General features: G+C 39.7%; 1 protein-coding gene across 1 annotated transcript; it reads left to right on the forward strand.

Annotated features, from left to right (window-relative positions):
- The first annotated feature begins 2,987 nt into the window (after positions 1-2,987).
- Cldn1 (claudin 1) lies at positions 2,988-20,635 on the forward strand. The gene is made up of 4 exons (XM_004654268.2): positions 2,988-3,423; positions 13,118-13,282; positions 16,002-16,086; positions 17,951-20,635. The coding sequence occupies exons 1-4, from the start codon at positions 3,201-3,203 to the stop codon at positions 18,111-18,113; spliced, it is 636 nt and encodes a 211-aa protein (XP_004654325.1). The 5' UTR covers positions 2,988-3,200; the 3' UTR covers positions 18,114-20,635.
- Positions 20,636-22,651: the final 2,016 nt, after the last annotated feature.

Here is a 22,651-nt window from a genome sequence, read left to right on the forward strand (position 1 = left end):
AAGACAGACATGAAGTCTACTGCTCCAGCTTTACCTCTGTCTCCAAAACATGATCTAACTGTAATATGAAATGGGACCATAATAATGTCCAGGAAAGAAAAGGTCTGCCTGGATAATGATAAAGACCATTTGGAAATGGCAGGAGCAGAAAATTTAGTGAATACCATCTGTTCAAAATAATGATAACTACTATTTCATGTTTGCTCACTGCATACCAGGTAGACTTTTAAATGTCTGCAACAGTCTTGAAGTTTAATTGATTCAAAAAAGGGAAAGCAGGATTTTGTGTGAGTGATTCAGGTTTCTCTGCTAATAACTGCATGAGTATTCACAGAGTTGGTGTTTTTTTCTTATCATCCCACTCTCTCAAATGCTCAAGGGGTTTCTAAAAGCCAGTAAGAATGTAGTAGTAATCCACCAGTAGTTTTGCAGTTTTATTTGTAGTTTTCACATACTAACACTGAAATCTATATTAAATCCTCACACTTGAACTATGGCCATTTTCTCAAGCCCTAAATACACAGCAGAATGTTTCCTAAGTAAATGTGTCCATCCATGCCTTCACTGCCTGAGCAGTCCTGAAAAGTTACTGTGAACATGTGCCATCACTAAGTGAATGCTGTACATCCAAAGGATTTTCCCTTTCATCACCAACCATCTCTGAGAATTTGCCACCCTGTGCACGTGAGGTCTTGTTACTTTGTCTACATTCCTCTTCTAGTATCTTGTCTCACATTGACCTTCTGTCGCTTTGCCATTTTCTTCTACTGGCTCAACACTGACCCCAAACATCAGTCACATGTTTACTGGGAGTGGTCTTAGGCTTCTTGCTGTTGGCATCTGTCCCTTTCCCTCATAAAAGTGACACCTTGCCACCGCATGACTCTGGATCCTCCAGGGATGGCATTGTGTCAGGCAGAACAGAGATCGAGAAAGCTCAATCAACAGAGCAGAACCCCTCACCACTAAACCTGTCCAAAATACCAACTGTGCCCAACTGACATGATTCCTAGAGAGAAGCACTACAGCACATGGTCTCCAGAGTCAAATTGTGGAGGGCCAGAACTGCCTTTTATCAAATGTGGCCCCAGGTAAGAGACTTGACCTCCATGTCTCCCCCTCACATGGAAGTAGTATAGAAAACACTGAACTTAATTCTTTCATTATTCATGCCTCATATATGAAAGACTAGAGTTCATAAGTTGTTTTTCTTCTTGAGTAAATAGACTTATGCTGAGCTATTACCTCACCTCTTCTGCTCCGAGCCAACGACAGACACTAGACAGGATCAGGCTGTGAGAGATGAGCACGGAGCACAGGCGAAAGTTCACCTCAGCCTCACAAACACTTGTGGGCAGTGAAGTAATCAGTCTCATACAGACCTGAATAGAAACAATAACATGGTGCCCTGGTGACCACAAAATTAAGGCCTCTGATTCCCTACCAACCAAAGCTAGGTAGAGACAAGGTCTAATGCAGACACAAATACATTTGCTGAATGCAAATTTTGTCTTTTAAAATTGAGTTTGATTCTGAGAAGGTGAACAAAAATGGATGAGGTTGCATGATTGACAGAGTGCTGGTCTACGGGCAATTCTGAGGACTTCATCTGATCTGGGGAAATGAATAGACTATGTTTGACTTGATATCTCTTCAGCTTTGACATCCGAAACCACAGAGTAGGGCTGCCTGCAGGACCAAGTCCTGTGGGTTCAGTGCTGACCCAGTCTTGCCCTGCAGATCTGAGAGCCTGTCAGACTTCTAGGGGAGCTGGAAGAAAGGCAGGACTTACTGGTAAACCTGCTGGCTCCAAAGTGTTCCTTCCTCCAGCGCCTGCGCCTTTTCATTGCTGATCCTTGAGTACATAGTCATGTGTCCCTGCAAGGCTAAAAACAGCAAGGTGGGATTGAGGGATGGGGCTCATCTTTGACCATCTATTGCTTGTGGCAACCAGGTAGTCTCCAGAGGATATGTAGTGTCTCTTGCTTGCTTTCTCTTTTTACTGCCTCCAAGTCTCCTGCCTTTTCCTAAAACCATAGAAATATCTCCTCCCACCATGCTCACACCACACACACACACACACAAAACACAGCTGGAAAAACATTTCAATAATTTCCAACCACATCACATTTTAGAGTCAAAGAAAGATCCCAAGAAGGAAAGTAAAGGCTCATGTAGAACAAAACTTGAGGGATGTCATAGTCCTTTACAGCAAAATCCAGAGCCAGAATCCAGGCTTCCTTGATCCCAGCCCAGTCCCCTCCTGCTGGGAAGAGACTGCTTGGGTGCCCCAGATTAGTTGAATCCCATTTGACACCCCTTCAGTGCAAGGCTCTGCAAGAGGACAGAAAACTCTGCCAATACAAGCAAACCACTCTCTATGGAATAGAGGGTGTTTGTGTGTGTGTGTGTAAATGTATGTGTGTTGGGTGTATGTGTGAACGTGTGTATGTGACTGTGTGTGTGTGTACATGAGTATTGTCTATAGGGGAACGTGGGCTGGCTTTTTGAAAGGAGAAATCACAGGACCCAGCCAGAAGCACACTGGTCTGGGAGGCAAGCGCTGGACATGTGCGTGACCTGCTGTGTGTTTCACAGGCACTATTCTTGTCTTCTGGACACACTTCTTGGGTCACACTTTCCTAAACTAAAGTGTCAAGCTCTTTTAAACTCCTGGAAATAATGCAAGATGTCAGCCAGATGAAGTCCTCGAAGAGCAGAAAGGAAGAAAAGAAAAAGGAAGGACGCTGAACAAAGGAGAGGAAATGTAGGAAGGAAAAGGAAATTGGATAGATTTTTTTTTTTTTAATGCTAAAAATAAAGTTAAAACGAAACCCCCCTACCCCCGTGGGGTGGCAGGAGCAACTCGGAGCTCCCCGAACGCTCCCGCCCGAAACCGCCAGGGGGCGCGCGCGGACGCGGCAGGGGCGGAGCTGCTTTAAATCTGGGCGCCGGGCGAGTCCGCGCCCCAGTGCCTGCGCCCGGGAGCCGTGGCCACTTCAGCCCGCGTCCAGCCCCACTGCAGAGTCGCCTCCGGCCGGGACCCCGGATCCTCGCCCGCGGCAGCAAGGAGGGCAGGTCCCTGCAATAACTACTCGCTCGGCGCGGCCCGCCACCTTCGGGAGCCCCGGGTTCGCACCCTGCCGACTCCCCTGCCTGCACCTGCCACCCCGGTGCCCTAAGCCAGCCTCGGACGAGCCATGGCCAACGCGGGGCTGCAACTACTGGGCTTCATCCTGGCCTTCCTGGGATGGATCGGCTGCATCGTCAGCACTGCCCTGCCCCAGTGGAAGATTTACTCTTATGCAGGGGACAACATCGTGACAGCCCAGGCCATCTACGAGGGGTTATGGATGTCCTGCGTGTCACAGAGCACCGGGCAGATCCAGTGCAAGGTCTTCGACTCCTTGCTGAATCTGAACAGTGAGTGAATCCCCCACCCGCAGCCCCCGGCTAGGGACCTCTCCTCGTCGCCTCCCTGTGAAGTAGTGCCAGCCAGACTGGGTCCCTACTGTGATTCTATGGTTACCGACCATAAGTTGGTCAAGGTTTCGGAGCAGGTGCTCTCATGAGAAGGTGGAGAGTATCAGGCCAGAGGCCCCGGTTTGGGGTTTGCTTCCAACGCCCAGCATTACACTTTCTGTCCCTCGAGGTGTGACTTCTCAAATTCCATTCAGGGAGGGTGGGGACGGAGACTGGGAAGGTCTAAGTGCAACTGGAGGTCTTAGGCCCCTTAGGCACATTCTAGGGGTTTGGTCAAGAAAATGGTACAATTAGCTTGTTTTTTCAAGCATGCACAATTAAAAAGAGCATCCCCAAATATCAAATGAAGATTTGTTTAAAAAAAAGAAAAAAGAGTCTTCTATGTCCTAGCAGGTTCTCCTACATACAGCTAAAGATGAATCTTTAATTTTACATTTACACCTTGAAGAACATCTTCATTATTTTTTCCGGGGTGGGGCAGGTAATGAAAGAAGATAAAGATTAAAATTTATTATGTGCATGTACAAAAATTGCAAATAAATAAGTCAATGAATATCTAAAAAAAAAAAAAAAAATACTTACTTGAGTTTTCCCCTAAGCTTCTAACTGCCAACCTAAGGTCTTTAGGAGAGGCGGACTTAGAGTTACTTTAGACAAAGTTGGTGAGAAAAGGGTAAAGGGTAAAGACCCTAGCGGTTCTGAGCAACACTGTGTGAAAAGAAGAAACAGAAGGTGTGGGCAAAGTGGGTGCAGCTGATGAAGCATGAGCCAGCTGGGGACAGTGGTGAGAGAGGGAGAATAGGGGTCTTCCCGTGTTTTCTCCTTCCACAAGGGCTCTTCTGAGCGATGGTGGGTTATTTCTTCTAAGTAGTGTTGGAAATGATTAGTCAGAGAGAAATATTTCTAAAGATGTTGAGGGGAAAAGTGTAAGATACCCCCCCACACACTAAATAAAGATTTTTGAATGCCTTGTTAGCAGACAATTAATTTCCTACTTTGGTAATAATCATTCAGGTCTGGATTATCCTCTGTGGGGATCACCCTACTTGTTTCCTGTGTCTGTCTTGGACTTTTACGAACAGGAGAAGCCCCTTAAGCCTTTGCCCCGGGTCTCCAGTGTGTGCTGAGGAGAGCAGCGGGCCTGGCAGCTTTGCCCCATTTGCTTCCCTCCTAGTGAGCTCAGGGGGGGTCGCTCTTCATAGAACATGGCCAAAGCCGTGCCCTTGAGCGGTAGAGCGCGTCTCAGGTCGGCTTTGCACCGCGAACACCTGAGAATTTAGCCAGGCCTTGCGGTTTTGTCTTCTGGCATTCTATTTTCTGAAGGTCTCCAACTAAGGACTCTTTCATATCAAAGTTAATTTGTAAATTGAGTCTGTGTGTGTGTGCTTCTTGTTACTACTGAAGTGAACAATTGGCAATAATTATTGGATTTCCCCACAGAAGAAAAAATACATTTAAGTAAACAGTGTTGTGGTGGTTGGCGTTTTCAGTACCATATAGTACCATATTGTGGAATTGGCAGGTGGGGTGTGAAGAGAAGTTCTAGAAAACTTCCTTGTCAATTTTATTCCTCTAATGCAAGTAGTTCATTCTAACATGTTCCACTTCCTTAAATGAACAAACGGAACAAAAATGACTCAGACCCTGAATACTCACCATTAATACCATATTAGATATTTATTTTAATTTACTCCTTATTCATGTAGTTATTATAGTATTTTAAACTATGAAAATTAGTTAACAACCCCCCCCCCCCATAGGCATTTCTGGAAACTTCTCATTTGTTCCTTTCCACTTAAATGAGAACAGCATCAGCTTTAACCATCACCAGCTTTCTATTTCGGTTGAAGCTGTAGTTTATCCAAGATGGAGCTAAGGCCCTTCTCACCACACTCATTCCCAGAAGGAGTGTTGACTCACATGTTCTCTCTCCCAGCTGGGTAATGATTCACTGGATGCTTTGGATGGGGCCCAGAGGACTTGTCTCTGTTTCTCCACCTGAATGGTGGCACTCACGCCCACCTGATGAGATCTGGAGTGGTGATTCATTGGCTAGTTTTGGTACAGTTCTATGACGCCTAGAGATGAAAAGGATTATCTGTGTATATGACTAGTGTGCCTCATAAAAGGTTTCAATTCATGAAATGCTTTGAGATGAAGAGTGTGGATCTAGGTTTCCTGGACTTGCACTTTGCTGTATGCAACAAAAGAGCCTACTTGGCCTCTTAGCTTTCACATGCTGAAAAGGTACGAAGGTTTTAGCAACTAGACATAAAAAGATTCCTTTCCCTGCTGCATCTTTGCAGAGTTTGCAGAGTGCCTGTCGTAATATGGTGGGATAATACCGTATACAAAATGCAGTGTATCTGATATGAATTGTGACACAGCAGGAATTTTTAAGTAGGTTTTACCAAGCCAGTTGTGAAAGAGAAACTTCCTGGGAAAACAAGTTTTGCATTGAAAGGCTAGTTATCTACATTGATGACCCTTGCAGCTGAAATTTAGGATATGAAAAAGAGAGGGCCAGATGTACTTATAATAGACAAGATGTAACTTCTACATGTTTTCTTATTTTGATTCAGTTCAGGAAATGATGGGAAGTCGGTGGCCTGTTTTATATGGTTAATTGCTTCTTCTTGCTTCTCTTTAATAGCTAGCATTTTTCAAAGATTGGGCTTTCCTGGGAGGCTGCATATTGGGAGGTGTGGAAACAGTGAACAAGTAAGCATTTTTGGAGAAATGCTATTGGGAAAATCCAAGCCCAGACAAATGGGACGTTAGGCTAGACTCTCTTTAAGTCTCATCTAGCTCTGAAATTCTGTAATTTGTTTATAAGCTACTCTGGCCTGTTAAACCAGCTCTGCATGAATCCACATGTGTGTAGGTGTGCTTAATGAGTATTGGTTGTCATGAGGTTTCCCAGCACTCTCACCATGATGTCAGGCTCAATCAGAGAAACAAAATCACTGGCTTGGATGGCTTTGAAACACAGGCTGGCAGAGAGGAGGGCACCCACTTAGGCTTCTCCACACTGCTTGGTGCTTGCTAAATGGAGGGCATTGCAAAAAGGCCACTGATGTTCACATGTTTCAATAGTTATTTCTGACTCTTGAAATGATGGAAGTTAAACCATAGCACTGGCTTGGAATTTTAAGTTCTTTTTTTAAATTTTTTTTCAAGGTAGGGTCTCACTCTAGCTTGGGATGACCTGGAATTCACTACATAGTCTCAGGGTAGCCTTGAACTTATGGCGATCCTCCTACCTCTGCCTCTCGAGTGCTGGGATTAAAGGCATATGCCACCACACACATGGAATTTTAAGTGCTAAAGTTTTTGCACTACTTATGTAGGCACCAATATACAGGTGAGACAATTTCCTTGAACTCCAGTCAATTTACCATTGTAACATAAGACAGAATATGGAGGAATAGAGAAAAGAATCAGAGACTTATTCATCCATTCAACAACACTGAGCTTGGCCCTATTCTCAGTCAGGAATGCGAGTAATGTGATGTCTCAAGTTCTGTCCAGTGCCAACATTCTGTGCATGTTTGATAAAGGGTGAAAAGGTGTAACTTAAGATTTCTATATTGGGTGTTGTATAAGCATAAATTTAATCATGAAGTGTTTTAAGACACAAATAGTCTTTAAATGGTAGCAAAAGATCTCAGAACTTCCTGAAAGATACAAGTCTTCCTCATCTTGGACCACTTGGATTACTGACCACACTTATGTTCTGAGGTCACTCAGTGAGTGGTCACTGATCATGCAGCAATAAAATAGACATGCCAACAAGGGTGACTCTTGTGAAGCTCTCACCAGCGTAAAAGTGAAAGTCTTAATATTGAAAACTCCAGAGGAGTAAGTGCTATTAACGTCTACAGTGAACTCACTGAGCTGCGAGACAAAAAGCACTGTAGTCAGGCAGTGGGCAAATTTGCTATCCTCTAATACTTATCCACACATAGTGCAGTAGGAAAGGACTACGTGAGGACACAAGTACAATTACAGTGTGTTTTGTTCATGACATACAGTAAAAGGGATAAAATTGTGGTGGATCATAAACAATGTCAAGTATTTTCAGGATATTCTACTGCTTGGATAGCAAGTTTTTAAAGCATTAAAATAAAATGAAGCTCTCCCATACTTATTTTGATTAAAATAACTATAGTAGGTAGGTACTGTTGAACTCATTTCTTGTCTTGTAAGCCAAGATCTTTGTAAGTATTTTGTTAAATTAAACTTTCGGGTGGAAAGTGGTAAGAACACCCCAGGGAGTTGGAAAGCTCAACTTTTGTCATTCTGGCTAAGTATAATTAACAGACAGACTCCTATGTTTATTGCTAAATAATGCAAAGAAACAATCATGTAAGTTTTAAAATGTTTGTTAACCAGACTCTCAACAGACATATTTAGCTACAGATAATATTTTAGAGTCATCTACAAATTTAAGGGGCTAAGAGAGAAATGAATATACTACTAGATTTGCCCAATCACACCAGTTCAACACACAGATGTGCTTCTCTGCTCCTAGAATTATGTTGTAGTTTTTAGGCCTCCCTCTTCTCTGCTGTCTCTAATTGCACTGAGAGGAAAAACAACTTCATCATGGGAGTCCATTGAACACATAATTTATGAATGAGAGAAGTACATGAGCACCCATATGTATGCACACAGACATGCACACTATATACACATGCAAAAAATAAATAAACACCCTAGAGCAAATTAAGCAAAAAACTCAACTCTTTCCTATCTGTATTAGTTTCTAGTACATTATAATGTACTAGAACTAAGTCTAGCTTTATAATGCAGAATTTTAGCATCTCTTGGCTCTTCAAAGGTATTTATCATTGTTATTTCAGAGATCCAGCTAGACACAATATTATGTACACAATTTTTGAAGGACAAAGACATGCCTCTAGTTCAAGTTCATTAAGCATAGATTGAAAGATTCATCTGATTTGTCAGGTAGTATGGACAGGTGATTTGCATGGAAATATATACCTTATCCAATTCATTCAGAAACTCACAATTCCATATTTTAGGTCCCTGACTTGAAAGGCTTCCATCAGACCTTCATTGGAAAGGATTCACCTAGCTCCAGCTAAAACTGCAGTTTAGATTTGATCAGCATTTTGAACCTTTGTAACTTGTGACAGAATAGTTTCTTAGTTTGACTTGTGATCCTTCATTACATATACCCAGTTAGTAAGTTTTTATGTCATTATGATTCACAAACTTTATGTGTATGAAATGTGTGAATGTGTGCATTGTTTTTTATTTTCTCCCTGTATCATTACAGTTAAGAATTATCCAATGTCACCACAATGAAGCAAGATGAAGCTTCACATTTGTTGACAATATAATATTATAAAACACAAAAATAACTCATGAGGCAGTGGCTGTCAGAACATAAATGGAAAATGTTACAAAATGACTTTCTTATTTTATTGTTTTATTCCATTTTGAATTTTTAAATTTATTTATTTATTTATGAGAGAGACAGTGAGAGTTAGAGAGAGAGGGTGTACTAGGACCTCTAGCCACTGCAAATGAACTCCATACACATGTGCTTTCATGTGCATTTGGCTTACATGGGTTCTGGGTAGTAAAACCTGGGTTCTTAGGCTTCATAGGTAAATGCCTTAACTACTAAGCCATCTTTCCAGCCCACATTTTTTTATTTTTTAAGATAATTTGTTTTTATCTTTTGGTGTGTATATGGCATATATGTATGCTCATGTGTGTAAGGGGATGTATGCACCATGACATACATGTGGTGGTAGAGGAAAATTTTCCCATCTTATTTGAGGCAGGATCTATCATTTGTGTCTCCCATGGTGCTGGTCTGTGAGCTCTGGGTAATTCCCCTGCTTCTGCCTCCCATCCAGCTGTGGTCTATGGCTGTAACAGAAGCCTGTCATAGTTTCAGGATACTACATTAGGTCTGGAGGTGTGAATTCAGGTCTTCAAGCTTGCATGGTGAACAGTTTATCCACCGAGAAATTTCCTCAGCCTTTCACCTCATTTTTAAATAATAACAATAAAAAGAGCCCCTTGATAACTAGTGTCTTACAATTCCTAAATGTTATTTTGTCCATTGCCTCATTTTTGTGTTTTTGACAAATACATGGTATTCTATGAGGAAATGAAACATGGTAAGATTATTTACAAGTTACAACAGAATAACTGTCCTTTCCTCCTTAGAATTGTTGCAGAAGTGATACAGTATGTGTGGCAGGACCCAAGGATGCCTGTCTGATAACTTCAGAAAGAAAATCTGGAGATTAAAATTGTGAATATGGTAATTTTATGTGGCATAGATGGAACATGCAGTAGGTGACGCCTATGTGCTCCTGGCCTGGAGGACCAGAGGCTTTTATATGCCTGATTCATGAGGCTGGTGCCCAAGAGATGCCTTTGTGAAGGATGCCCTGAGCTAAGTATCCAAACCAGTTGGGCTAGTGTCCTGCTGTTTTTTACTCCATGAATAGATCTGTATAATTATTTTATAAGCTAAGTCAAGTTTGGGGCCCTATAACTTGAGCACAGTAGAAAACTTGATGAGATCAAGGAAAGCATCAAAAGTCATTTGTAGAGACCTGCCAGACTGAATAAGATCCTTCAGGTGGAGGTAGCTGTGAAACTGAAGAGGTTCTACCTATTTGAAAGGTTCCCATAGCATCAGCGTGGTCTAATTATACCACCTCTGTATTGAGAGCAAAAGTCATGTCAGCCCTGTCTTACGTTCTCCAAAGGGTTTAAATTACAAGTGGAGTAGACCCTCCCCTAACTTTGGTCAACAAGGCTCTGCATAATGTTTGTTGTCTGCCTACCTAAGCTTTATTTCACTTCCAAGATTTTATTACTCATGAGGTGGGTAATCACCTTCACTAGTCCTCCTAGGACTCCAGGGCCATATCAAGATGCTGGACTTTTAGTTTTAAAATAAGGAGAGTGCTATTCAACCTAGCATCCTGGTCACCCTACTCTCCAGGAACATGGATCATCTGATACCTGGAGCGGCTACCTGAAGTGCTTCCTCCTGAGTCTGTGTTATGTATAGGAATATAATTATCTTTTCATTTTCTTTGTAAGTGGTAATTGTCTTTGCAAACACTGCTGACAAATCAGAAGGAAGTTCACACCTTAATGAGGAGTCCTCAGTACTTTCTTCACCATACCACAACATAGTTTGCGATTCCAAGGAAAAGTTTCATTACAGTCATGGAAACAGCTTTAGTTCCTAGTCCACAGGTGGCCCATACATTCAGCAGGTCCTCTACTAGTTCAGAATCTCAATGTATGAGTGGGAATGCATACATGCTCACTGCACTTATGAGCATATGAAAGTGCAAGAGGAAACAGAGAGTGTCTCAGCTTTGTACTTTAAAGAAAAAAGAGTAAAAATTATATCAAACATATGACTGAAATAGCCTTTTGGTATTTTTTTTGTTTATTTTTATTTATTTACTTGATAGTGACAAAGAGAAAAAGAGGCAGATAGGGAGAGAAGAGAGAGAATGGGCATGCCAGGGCCTCCAGCCACAGGAAACGAACTCCAGATGCATGTGCCCCCTTGTGCATCTGGATAACGTGGGTCCTGGGGAATCGAGCCTCAAACTGGGATCCTTAGGCTTTACAGACAAGCACTTAACTGCTAAGCCATCTCTCCAGCCCTTGATATTTTTTAGAATGGTAATAATGTGATTTTATCATAGTTTCATTTATTTATTTATTTGAGAGAGTGTGAGAGAGGGGGCAGAGAGAGAGGGAGAGAAAGAGGCAGGAAGAAAAAGAGAGAGAGAATGAGCATGCCAGGGCCTTCAGCCACTGCAAACAACTCCAGATGCATGTGCCACCTTGTACATGTAGCTTATGTGGGTCCTAGAGAATTGAAACTGGGTCATTTGGCTTTACAGGCAAGCACCTTAAGTGCTAAACCCTGATTTTAAAAGATTATAGCTGACAGGATTAGAAATATCCATAAACTAAAATTCAATGCCTTTGTAAAAATATTGTTTTAGTTAGGATTGGTAGCCTAACTTGTTAATCTCAAACATATGAGTCCTGAGCCTGTGTATACATTAGATATTGGGGTATCTCCACCTTAGCCACTACTGAAGACCAGAAAGAGGTAAACCATTCATTCTGCCTGGATACAGATTATCATTATTCATATTTTATGTGATAGAGACATGATCTCCAAGTATGCTAATTCACCAAATATAATTTAGTTTATAAATAATATTTATAGTTACAAAATTCTTTTCACACATTCTCAATAAGATAATGGTGTTAAACTAAAGAAGGAACTAAATCTATAATTTCAATGAGATCTTCCCTAAGTAGCATACTTCATTTTTGTTGTTGTTTGTTTGTTTCTAAGTCTATGTCACAATGGTGGTTTAGCCTTAACTCTTTCAGAAATATTGGATTAATCTCTCAAACCTGATCTTCTTTCTATTTAAAAATATCTTTTAAAAATATTTATTTTATTTATTTAATAGAGAGAAAGAGGCAGACAAAGAGAGAGAATGGGTATACGAGGGTCTCTAGCCACTGCCAACAAACTCCACATGCATGTGCCACCTTGTGCATTTGACTTACTTGAGTACTGGAGAATCAAACCTGGGTCCTTAGGCTTCACAGGCAAGCACCTTAACCACTTGGTCATCTCTCCAGGCCCTGATCTTGTCTCCTTGATTATCATTTAGTACACTAAACATAAATGCAGGATATTATAAAACTTATGGAAACTCAAGAACTAATACATTGGATTGCTACATCTGACACTATAACATGACAATTTAGTTTTAAACTGGTGATACTTTTCAGTATGCATATAATCCTATGTTCCAAGGTAATTTGTTGCATTTTAAGAATGAGGTTGCTGTGTTCTTCTTCAACCCCTACTAGTAACTGGAGATCAAAAATATCACGTAGCTAAGCCACTTGCTTTTTTGGCAAAGGTATAAAACTGGAAACTAGAACCTAAGATGTGTTTTAAGTCACTTTAATTACAATGATGAATATTAAAGATCACTTATATGATTATCACTTCAGGATCAAAATACTCTACTAGAGAAAATTAAGATGCAGTAGTTCAGTTGATTTTGTAAACACAAAGTATAAGGCCATCCTACCCATGGTTTCCTGGAGTAAACACTGTGGCCAAAAGAATTATCATTAGAACATATATCTCATATCTCCTAGGTTTTTTTTTTTTTTTTTTTTGAGGGAAGCCCAACAGACTAGCCTTTTTTTTTTTATGTGAAAGAGAGCTTGCATGTGCATGTGCATGTGCATGTGCATGTGCCCATGAGAGAGAGAGTTGACATGCCAGAGCCTTCAGCCACAGTAATCAGACTCCAGTTGTGTGTGCCATCTTGTGCACACTTTCTACTTTCTATGCTTGTGTCACCTTGCACATCTGATTTATGTGAGATCTGGGAGTCAAACATGAGTCCATGGGCTTCACAGGCAAGTGCCTTAACCACTAAGCCATTTCTCCATCCCCTAGTCCAGTTTTCGTTCTTTGACAGACTGCTGCAATGTGTTTGGTTTTCTGCCACTGTTCTCTTGATGGTGTCTGCACAGTTTCAACATGTTCTAAACTGTTTCTTGCCAGGCACTTTGCAGGCAACCCGTGCCTTGATGGTGATCGGTATCCTGCTGGGACTGATTGCGATCTTTGTGTCCACCATTGGCATGAAGTGCATGAAGTGCTTGGAAGATGACGAGGTGCAGAAGATGCGGATGGCTGTCATTGGGGGAGTCATCTTCCTTATTTCGGGTAAGAGATGCCAGGCTCCCTCCCCTGTTCCTTCTTCTTTCCTTCTCTGTTCTTTCTTTTCTTAAATATGTTTTTTTTTTTGTTCTTTCTTCTCACAAGTGTGGTCTGAAATCAAGGTTTTAATTTTTTTGGTTTCATTGCATTTGTAATTGGTTCAATTCTCTTACAGTATGACAACATGGGACCTTAAGGTCAGCTGAGTTTTATTCATAGTGAAATGAATGCCTGGCATGTATGCTCATACATCGGGGGTATCCACCCAGGTTCTGGGTACCTATTTGGTCATTAGGACAAGTATATGTAGGTGCAGAGAAATGTTTGATATCTCTAAGACACTCAGATAAAATGTATGTAATTCAGAAAATAGCAGCAGAGCAGGATAGTATGCACTTATAATCCTAGAAATTGAGAGATGATAAGTTTTTCATGGCAGCATGGGCTATGTGAGACATCATCTCAATTAAAAAAAATAGATGAAAGCAGAGAGAGAGAGAGGGAATGTCAGTAATATTGTCTGCATATGTGCTAGGTACAGAAGATGGGGAAGACTAAGATTAAAAATACCAATAATATAAGAATCTTAGAGGAATGGGAAAAAGGTGACCTGGGTTATGGGAAAAAAATGAGAACAACATTCTAGATGAGCCAATCCAATTCCAGCATAAACAGAATGTACGGATATGTCAGAGAAGAGATAGGCCAATTGGAGTGTAGGTGGAATGTTGACGTGGATTGCAGGGCTGGCTGATCTAGGTAAGAAAACAATACAGAGACACCTTTGAAAAATGTTGATAAGGTCAGCCATTTTTCCCACAGAAAATACATAAGCACGTTCTTTATTCAAGAGTTAATAGACCCATTTGTTTATGTTTCTTTTGAGGAAAAAAGAATATAAATTACAAACAACACCATTACAATTCTTTAAAAGCTTTATTTTAAATGTGATATTACATTATGGATTTACCATATGGATAGTTCATATTATAGACATGCTATGCATAATATATAGATCAAGCAATAGAATGCACTATACATTTGCATGGATGTAGTAATCTATTACTTTTGCAATAATATTGGGGACATAAATCAACCACTAGAAAAACTAGAATTAAACTATTTACTTATCTTGCTGACAGGAGACCTTTGAATTTAATGAGTAATGGAGGGAGAGTGTGACCTCACTAAAGATGTGGTTAGAATGACCAGTTGCTCAGCTTATCCAAATACAAATTAGCACCTGCCTGAAAAGGCATGAAGGATATTTATTCCTAACAATTTTGCCTTACAGTAAAGGTTATGCATGCAGTCACTGCACAGCACCCACTATTATCTTCTGAAAGTGACTGTAACACTCCAAGTTCAGTTTTGGGATATTCTCAGGAGTGCAGCTTACTCATTCACGAGCATGCATATGGACCATTTGAACAGACTTGTTTTCCTTCGAATATTACAGCAAGTTAGATTGGGCCATATTTTTTGAGGGAAGAAGTAAGTAGCATAAAAATCAATTTGCCTATATTGCTGAATTCTTAGAATTGCTATAAAAAGAATTTATTTGGCTTCTTTACATTTTTTATAACTTTATTTATTTATTTTCAAGCAAGAGGGAGCAAGAGAGAATGGGGGAGATGGTTGTACCAGAAAATCTTGTCACCTTGTGCATCCAGTTTACATGGGTACTGGGGAATTGTACCCAAGCCATCAGGCTTTGTAAGCAAGTGCCTTTAACCACGAAGCAATCTCCAGCCCTTAAATTTGTTTCTCAATTGACAAACTTCTATGCATTTATTATATAAAATATGGTATTTTGAAGCATATATAATTCTACAATGATTAAATTAAGTTCATTAATGTATGACTTTCCTCACATAGTTGTTTCTGTGGTAAGAATATTATACATCCACTTTCATCACATTTTTCAGCAACACTTATTAACCATAGTCACTATTTTGTACAATAAGCTTGTACCTCTTATTTGTATCATTTGACCAATATATTTTTGTATAAAAAAAATCTGAGGTATTTTTGATTCTATATAAGTGATAGAATGACATTTTCAGCCAAGTGATTTGTCAGCATTGTGAATCCAAAATGCCAGAGGCAACCTAGTTATGTAATATAAGTCAGTCTGATGTGGCACCTCAGAAAATGATCTCAATGTCCATTGTTGAAGACTTTGAGGAATTGGGTATCCTGGCCCATTCTGAGACAGGTCCTATTCTTTCTGGTATCTAGCTCTTTATGTTGCCTCTGGATCAGAGGAAATGTTAAGTTGGAATTTTTCAAGAACAACATAGAAAAATTTACATATTACCTTCTGAAATCAGCTCTATGAAAAAACACAGAAAAAATAATTCTATCAGGTATAGTTCAATAGGCTAAAATTGAGCAGTACTGTACCTTAGAAAGAGGTCTTGAAGAAAGATGAACCTGGTGACTTATTTCTAACGAGCATTGTTTGTGCTAGTGACCTTGAACTACAAATAAATAAAATGTCATGAGTAGTATAAACTATGCTTAACTTAAGCCTGATATTTTTATATTTATTGACAGTTCTAATAAATCATATATAAAACAGATTGATTTTTACAGTAGTGAAATAAAAATGTCAGCACTGCTTAGATCTCATTTGTGTGAAATACATTTAGGTTGACTGGTCTGTATGTTCCTGCTCAGTGTTCCACAGCGATTAACAGCCTTTTGTTTTGAATTTCTGTAGGTCTGGCAATTTTAGTTGCCACTGCTTGGTATGGCAATAGAATTGTTCAAGAATTCTATGACCCCATGACCCCTGTGAATGCCAGGTAATTCTATTCATGCATAAAATAGTTTATTCTCTGAGGAAAAAAAAAACGACCTCTGTGTAGCAGAGACCTACTAGTGCCATAGTTTCTCAGATTTGCTTTCAAGAATTACATGGAATTTTACATCAAACTGGCAAACAATTTAAATGACCCATGCCTCATGTTAAAATGCGTTGGATAATTTCTTTAACAACTTGTATTGATAACAAAATGCACTTCAAAAAAAAATTAAGCTGTATTTCACCAGCTATATACTGTATGTTTCTTTATTCCTCATATATTAATCAAACTGCTAATATACTTGACATACTCTTTTTGAAGTGCATTTTGATGTTTCCAATAGCTTATTAGGGTTAGTTGTCATAAATATATAGTTTGTGATTGACTGAAAACAATAGAACCATCTTATTGGGAAATGAATAGTATTTCCCTCCCAATAGTTAGGATTTTCTTGTGAAGCTGTGATTTTCTTTTTTAATATATTGAGATACTTATTAATTTGAAATCCTGTGTTCCATCATAGCTATAAAGTTGGCTCTTATGAATGTCATCTTTTTTAATATCACAAGTTGTGAAAGTTAAAGAGCTGAATTTTGGCACTTGGGTAACAACACTCTTTGGTCAGGGACAAGGTGCATTGTCTCACTGTCCTGACACCTTTAAAACTTAATAACTACATTCAGAGTCAGGATGTTAAGATGTAATTATTGTTTGCAAGAGTAAGGGTGAGTGAATGAAAAAAAAAATCTCAGTGTGTGCTACATAAGTGTGCTTTTTATATACTCACCCACATACAGAGTATACTGCCACAATTGTGCTGGAGCTCTGCCCAGAAGATTTATGATATAGGGACAGAAACTGCTGGAGGTCAATAGGCTGAGTTTTTACCAGATTAGTAATATCATTAATTCACGTGAAAACAATTTGTAAATTACTGAGCACTGGGCACTTGTCATAAAATGACATAGGATTTGAATGCCCAAAGCAGGTAAGACTACCCTTCTGTGAGAGGAGAGGAGAAGAGAAATTGTGGGCAGGACGCAAAGTTGCCACCTGGGATGTCAGCAGCAGAGCTTGCATCAGACTCAAACCTCTCTTTGATGCCCACAATCCACCCCAGATCCCTTACCTCCAATATGAAGCTTAACATATCCTTGGTTCATTTTAATCCAGAACCTGCTATGAGATATTCTGAAGTCTTCCAAATGACAAATTTTGTATTTCAGTTTACATGAGTGCTTCTGATCAGCTATTCAAATTATTTTTCTTGGGCTGTAGAGATGGCTTAGTGGTTAAGACACATGCCTGCAATGCCTAAGGACTCCAGTTCGATTCCCTAGAACTCACTTAAGCCAGATGCATAGGGTGGCACATGTGTCTGGAGTTAGTTTGCAGTGGCTAGAGGCCTAGCATGCCCATTCTCACTCTCTCTCATTTTTCCTCCCTTTCTCTGTCTCTAACAAATAAATAAATAAAAATAAAATGTTTAAAAAATTTTCTCCTAGACATGATTGCTATTTGATGATAGATTTTGTTAATCAATAGCTAAGGACTGTGGTCCAATTCCCAGTTGATAATATCTAAACATGCTTTCACAAGCCTCTTTTACATGGAAATGTCTTTGGAAATATCTCTGTCATTAAACTGGTATTACACGTCATATTGCCTGATAGGCTGTTGCACATTGTAATTACATTATAAACATCCTAGTGTGTATATGCTCACAAACTTGAGAGCACTTCCTGAGGGATACTGTGGGTTATTGTTAACTAGAATAAAAAAGAAGATAATTTCTCTTCCCATGTATGTTAGAACATTTGCTAAAGGTTGACCGTCTAAAAATACACTGCTGACTTTCTTGCAGGTACGAATTTGGCCAGGCGCTTTTCACCGGCTGGGCTGCTGCCTCCCTCTGCCTTCTGGGAGGTGCCCTACTTTGCTGCTCCTGTCCCCGGAAAACAACCTCTTACCCAACACCACGGCCTTATCCCAAGCCTACACCTTCTAGTGGGAAAGACTACGTGTGACAGAGGCAGAAAGAACAATCCTGTTGAAACTAATACAAAGTGGACAGACAATGAGACTATTATTGTCATTAAGGACTTAGACTTTTGACTCTGGTTACCTGAACTGCGGTATTATATAGGAAAGCATATTTTTATAAAACTCGTTGCTAGGAGAGGCTTAATTGTACTCTATCTTCTTCTCTCAGTACAGAAGGGAAGGCCTGTTCATTTGAACCACTGCTTCCCATGGAGTTATCACACTCACATGGGGAAAGGGTGCTCCTTAAGTGTACATAGATATGTATATACATGTTTTCTATAAAAAAAATTGCTAGGCAATATAAAGAAACTCTTCTTATTCTTACATTGCTACCAGCATACTTAAACTATCACTAAAATATGAAAATATATATTCTTCCATACTGACTACATAAGGTAACCAATGTGTTATGTTTTATGTCTACCCATACATATGACAGGTCAGATATCAACACCACCCACCAGCTTTTAATATCTTTACCATAAGCCTAAAAGTTCCTTACTAAGTGTGAATTCTCTCCTTTTGCCACTTGTGCTCTTTTCAACCACATATTTAATTTTGCATTACCATAGTAGCAATTGCTCTCTTTATCAAGCCCCTATTTGTTGCAGGCTGCTATGTTTTCTATCTCCTGAATCAAATAATGTATTTTCGAACACACATTTTAAGCCTAAAACCAATGAGAATTGCTTAATGCTTGCTTATATAGGCTGTGGGAACAAATCTTTCTTCATGACTACATAACATTTTCCTGTTGACCTTCCCACATGGTCCTTGCACTGTGCCCTGTAGCCTCTGTGTTTGCTTGGAAAATATTTGTTTCACTGTGGGACTGTGCTGCTGACCCAGTGTTGTAATCATTTTATTGATTATATATTTTTAAGGTACTTATTCACAGCTCCATATCCTGCACACTAGGATTTTCTTTCTCCTGCCTCAGCTATATATAATTATCCTATAGTTTACCTCTTTTTCAGAGAGGTGTGGTCTATTTATCTACGCAAAGTGCTAGACTTGCTGGAGTGATAATCTGGTGACAAATATTCTCTCTATAGCTGTGAGCAATTCACAGCCTTTCTACCTCTTTTCCCATCTGTCAAATTGAGATAATTACTCTTAACCAGCTGGTGGAGGTAATGTGAGTATTAATTAGGTGATATGACTCTCATTCTTTGAACATGAAATATGCTTAAGCAGTGTTTTTCTTGCTCAATTAGCAGTTTTAAAGTCCCTGAATGAAACCTATACACACACCTTCCCCTTGTTAACTGCCTCCTTTAACGTGCAGGCCCATTCCCTTCCCTTCAGCTGGGCCTAGCTTGATGGTGGTGCTGTTACATCTAACAAATGTTCTTATTTTATAGTGTGTAGCAAAGGATTGTTCACTAGAGGGTAATAATGTCAGAGAAAGGTTGTTGGCCTTGTTGTTTGGAGACTGGATTGGAATCTTGGTGCTATCAATTATTGTCTGAATTCAGGCAAGGCACTTGGCCACCCTAGATTTATTGCTTCATCTGCAAAAAAAAAAAAAAAAAAAAAAAAAAAAGGTGGGGGTGGGTATGGGGGTGGTAATTCCTGCCCTGTCTACATTACAGGTTGTTATAAGGATACATGCAAATGTGGATTGCTAAGGCCCAGCCTTTATAGGAGAAAGAGTTAAAGAATTTAAGTATATATTTCTGGGGTTACTTTTCAAATAACTGGAAAGATAGGCTTTTTGCCTTACTAAACCTCTCAAATGAGATACTAAGGTAGAATTCAGCTTACCAAGGTAAAAGAACTTTTAAGAAAGTCCTTCAAGTTTTTCTTTTTCATTATTGTTGTTTTGTTTTGTTTTGCTTTTTGTGGTTGGACTATTTGTTGAAACAGGGTCTCAGTCTGTACCCCAAGCTGGCAAGGAATGCCTATGCTGCCCAGTGAGCTTCCTACTCTGGTCTCGACTGTTGAAACTACAGACATGAAACACCATTCCCTGTCTAAGTCCTAGTTTCTTTAACGATATTGGTTGATACTTCTGTGGCTAAGTAGATGTAATGAAGGAAACAAATCCAAAGGGCTGAAAAGCTGATGGTGGCTTGAAAAGGGACATGAGGTGCTCTTTTTAGTGACACCTTTGGTGTTCTTGCTATTTGATGGTAGCTAATACTGCTAGGGGAGGATGAGAATTGTACTTCATGGAAAAACCACATGGAGAAAGTTATGCACAAGACTGGGCCTTGTGAGGATTTGAACTAAGCAATTTTTAGTGTGTTTATACTTCTAAAAGTCATTGACAGAGCTTTTGGCCCATCCATGGATCCTAATGGTATGTGAGTATAAATGCATGTGGATAACCGTGGCTAAAATATAAAAACATTCTATATCCCAAAATGACCTCACATAATTTTTATGCCAAAACTTATCTAGCTTTGATATTTTTATACCCTGTTATCATACCTAGAAATAGACCAGTTGATATTGGGATGGGGAGGGGAGAAGGGTTGTAATGGGAATTTGTAAAAACATTACTCTTTTTCAATAAATGGTTGTTTTTTTTTTAATTTTAAAAGAAATCTTGGCTTGTTTTCTAATCACATATTTTAAGACTGTTAGGCTGCAAGAGGAGAATGCTTAGGATAAGATCCAACTCATCGGTTCCTGGAAAGGAGTGATGAGGTTTCAAGACTATTTATCAAGCCCTTTCAGGAGCCCACTCACTAAGAAGTTCCATCTTTCTGTCCAACTGGGCTCCTCTCCAGACTTGTTATAGATACCAGGAGATATTAATTATTTTGCTCATGTATTTTAAAAAAGACATAAAGCAGTGAATGAATGAAGAGTAATAGATAATAGGCAAGAAATACATGATTGTTTTTGTAGTCATTATTATATAAACTACCTCCTAGGAAAACAAGTAATGAAATTATTCATTCATTATCTTAATGTATCAATAACTGAGAGTAGCTTGGGTGTGGTCTCTCCCTAAGTAATTTTCATATGAATGAGACCAGAGGTGTGAGCAGAGGGATGAGCTCAACTGTGGAGTCAGATATATTAGCATGACTAGGGAAGCAACCCAAATCATTGCCTGTCAGTCTGATTTGAATTCCCTTAATAGATGTAGCAGATCAGCTATCCATTTCCACAGAACATAAATTTCTAAGCGTGAGGTCCAGCCCAAGAAGTTTGACAAAATAAAATGTCTAGGTGTTCCTGACAAGAGCTGGAGGACAGTTTGGATTATCATTCTTTGTAGATACTACCTGTGAGAGCTAATGCATATCTGAGGGCCTTTGGTCTGCAAATGATGCTGTTTTCCTTCCCTCATTTAGCATGTCTAAATACTCACTAGCCCAAGGGAAATTCCAACATTGTTTAACTGGTCATTAATTCTACTACAATCTGGTTGTGGATTTCCCCCCTTTCATCTCTGCATGTTTAAGATTCCTGCTTTCCCTTCCTGCTCAACACCGCCAACATCACCCTAAAAATGAGGCATCCAGTTGGTTGGAAACTCTGAATGGAGTCATTGTAGGCTCTAAGGTTCTATGAGAGCAGCTTGCTAAATCCAAAAGATAAACAACAGACACAGAAATGCCAAACTGCCACAGATACCATGGCAGTTTACATCTTTGACTTCCACTGACACTTTCAAACTAGCCATTATTTGCAATTGGAAACTAGATATGGATTCATTACAGTGATATTTCCTAAATACATACCACAGGCCCAACTCCATTAAATAGAGACAAACCAAAGACTAGGGGTGTCAGGGCCCTGAAAATAAGTGAGGAATGTCTTTAAACCTGTGAAGGAAAATGTGGGTCATTTTATCTTCTTTCCTGGAAAGAAGTCCTCCACTTTGTTAGCCATCAGACATGTCATGAAAGTCTAGCCTTTCCTTCTCCTTTCTTTCCTGAAAGAGCTCCCTATTGCTAAAAGAGATAAAATTACACTCTTCCTGTAAGATTAAGGTTCTTGGGAAGATTTTCCCTTCCCTAGAAAACCAAATCCCTCAGTTAGAAACCTGGTATCCAGGCCGGTTTGTTATGTTCCCATCAGTTCATAGAAATCCCCAGTCTGGGTTTCTAGGTGGATTTTTTCATTTTCTGGTTCTCCCCTCTTGCCTCCTCTTAGACAATCACTCCTCTTGAGAGTACTCTACATTCCCTCTGTCCCCCAAGTTCTCTCTATAATCTGCATAATAAATATTTCTAAACATAACATTCTATATTCTATGAATGTCATTTTTCAAATTCATAAGACAATAACCCAGAGGCCACTAATTCGATGAAAGCTTTGCATTATTGTGGGAGTCTGGACTTTAGTTCCTGTGTTGTTTCCCACCTGAGAGCTCAGAAAGGCTTCATCATTCTCAAAGACACCCCAAAATTTCCATACTATAAAAGATATAGGAAATGAATTAGACCCACTCTTCAGTCTGTGCTATGTAACTGTGGGAAGAGAAATAAAGTTGAAATACAGTACTGGCTCTGCCCTGATCAGTCACTGGACCCTGGAGATCTCCACTCATTGTAGC

This window comes from Jaculus jaculus, chromosome 5 (genome assembly GCF_020740685.1).
Source record: "Jaculus jaculus isolate mJacJac1 chromosome 5, mJacJac1.mat.Y.cur, whole genome shotgun sequence".
NCBI classification, from domain to species: domain Eukaryota; kingdom Metazoa; phylum Chordata; class Mammalia; order Rodentia; family Dipodidae; genus Jaculus; species Jaculus jaculus.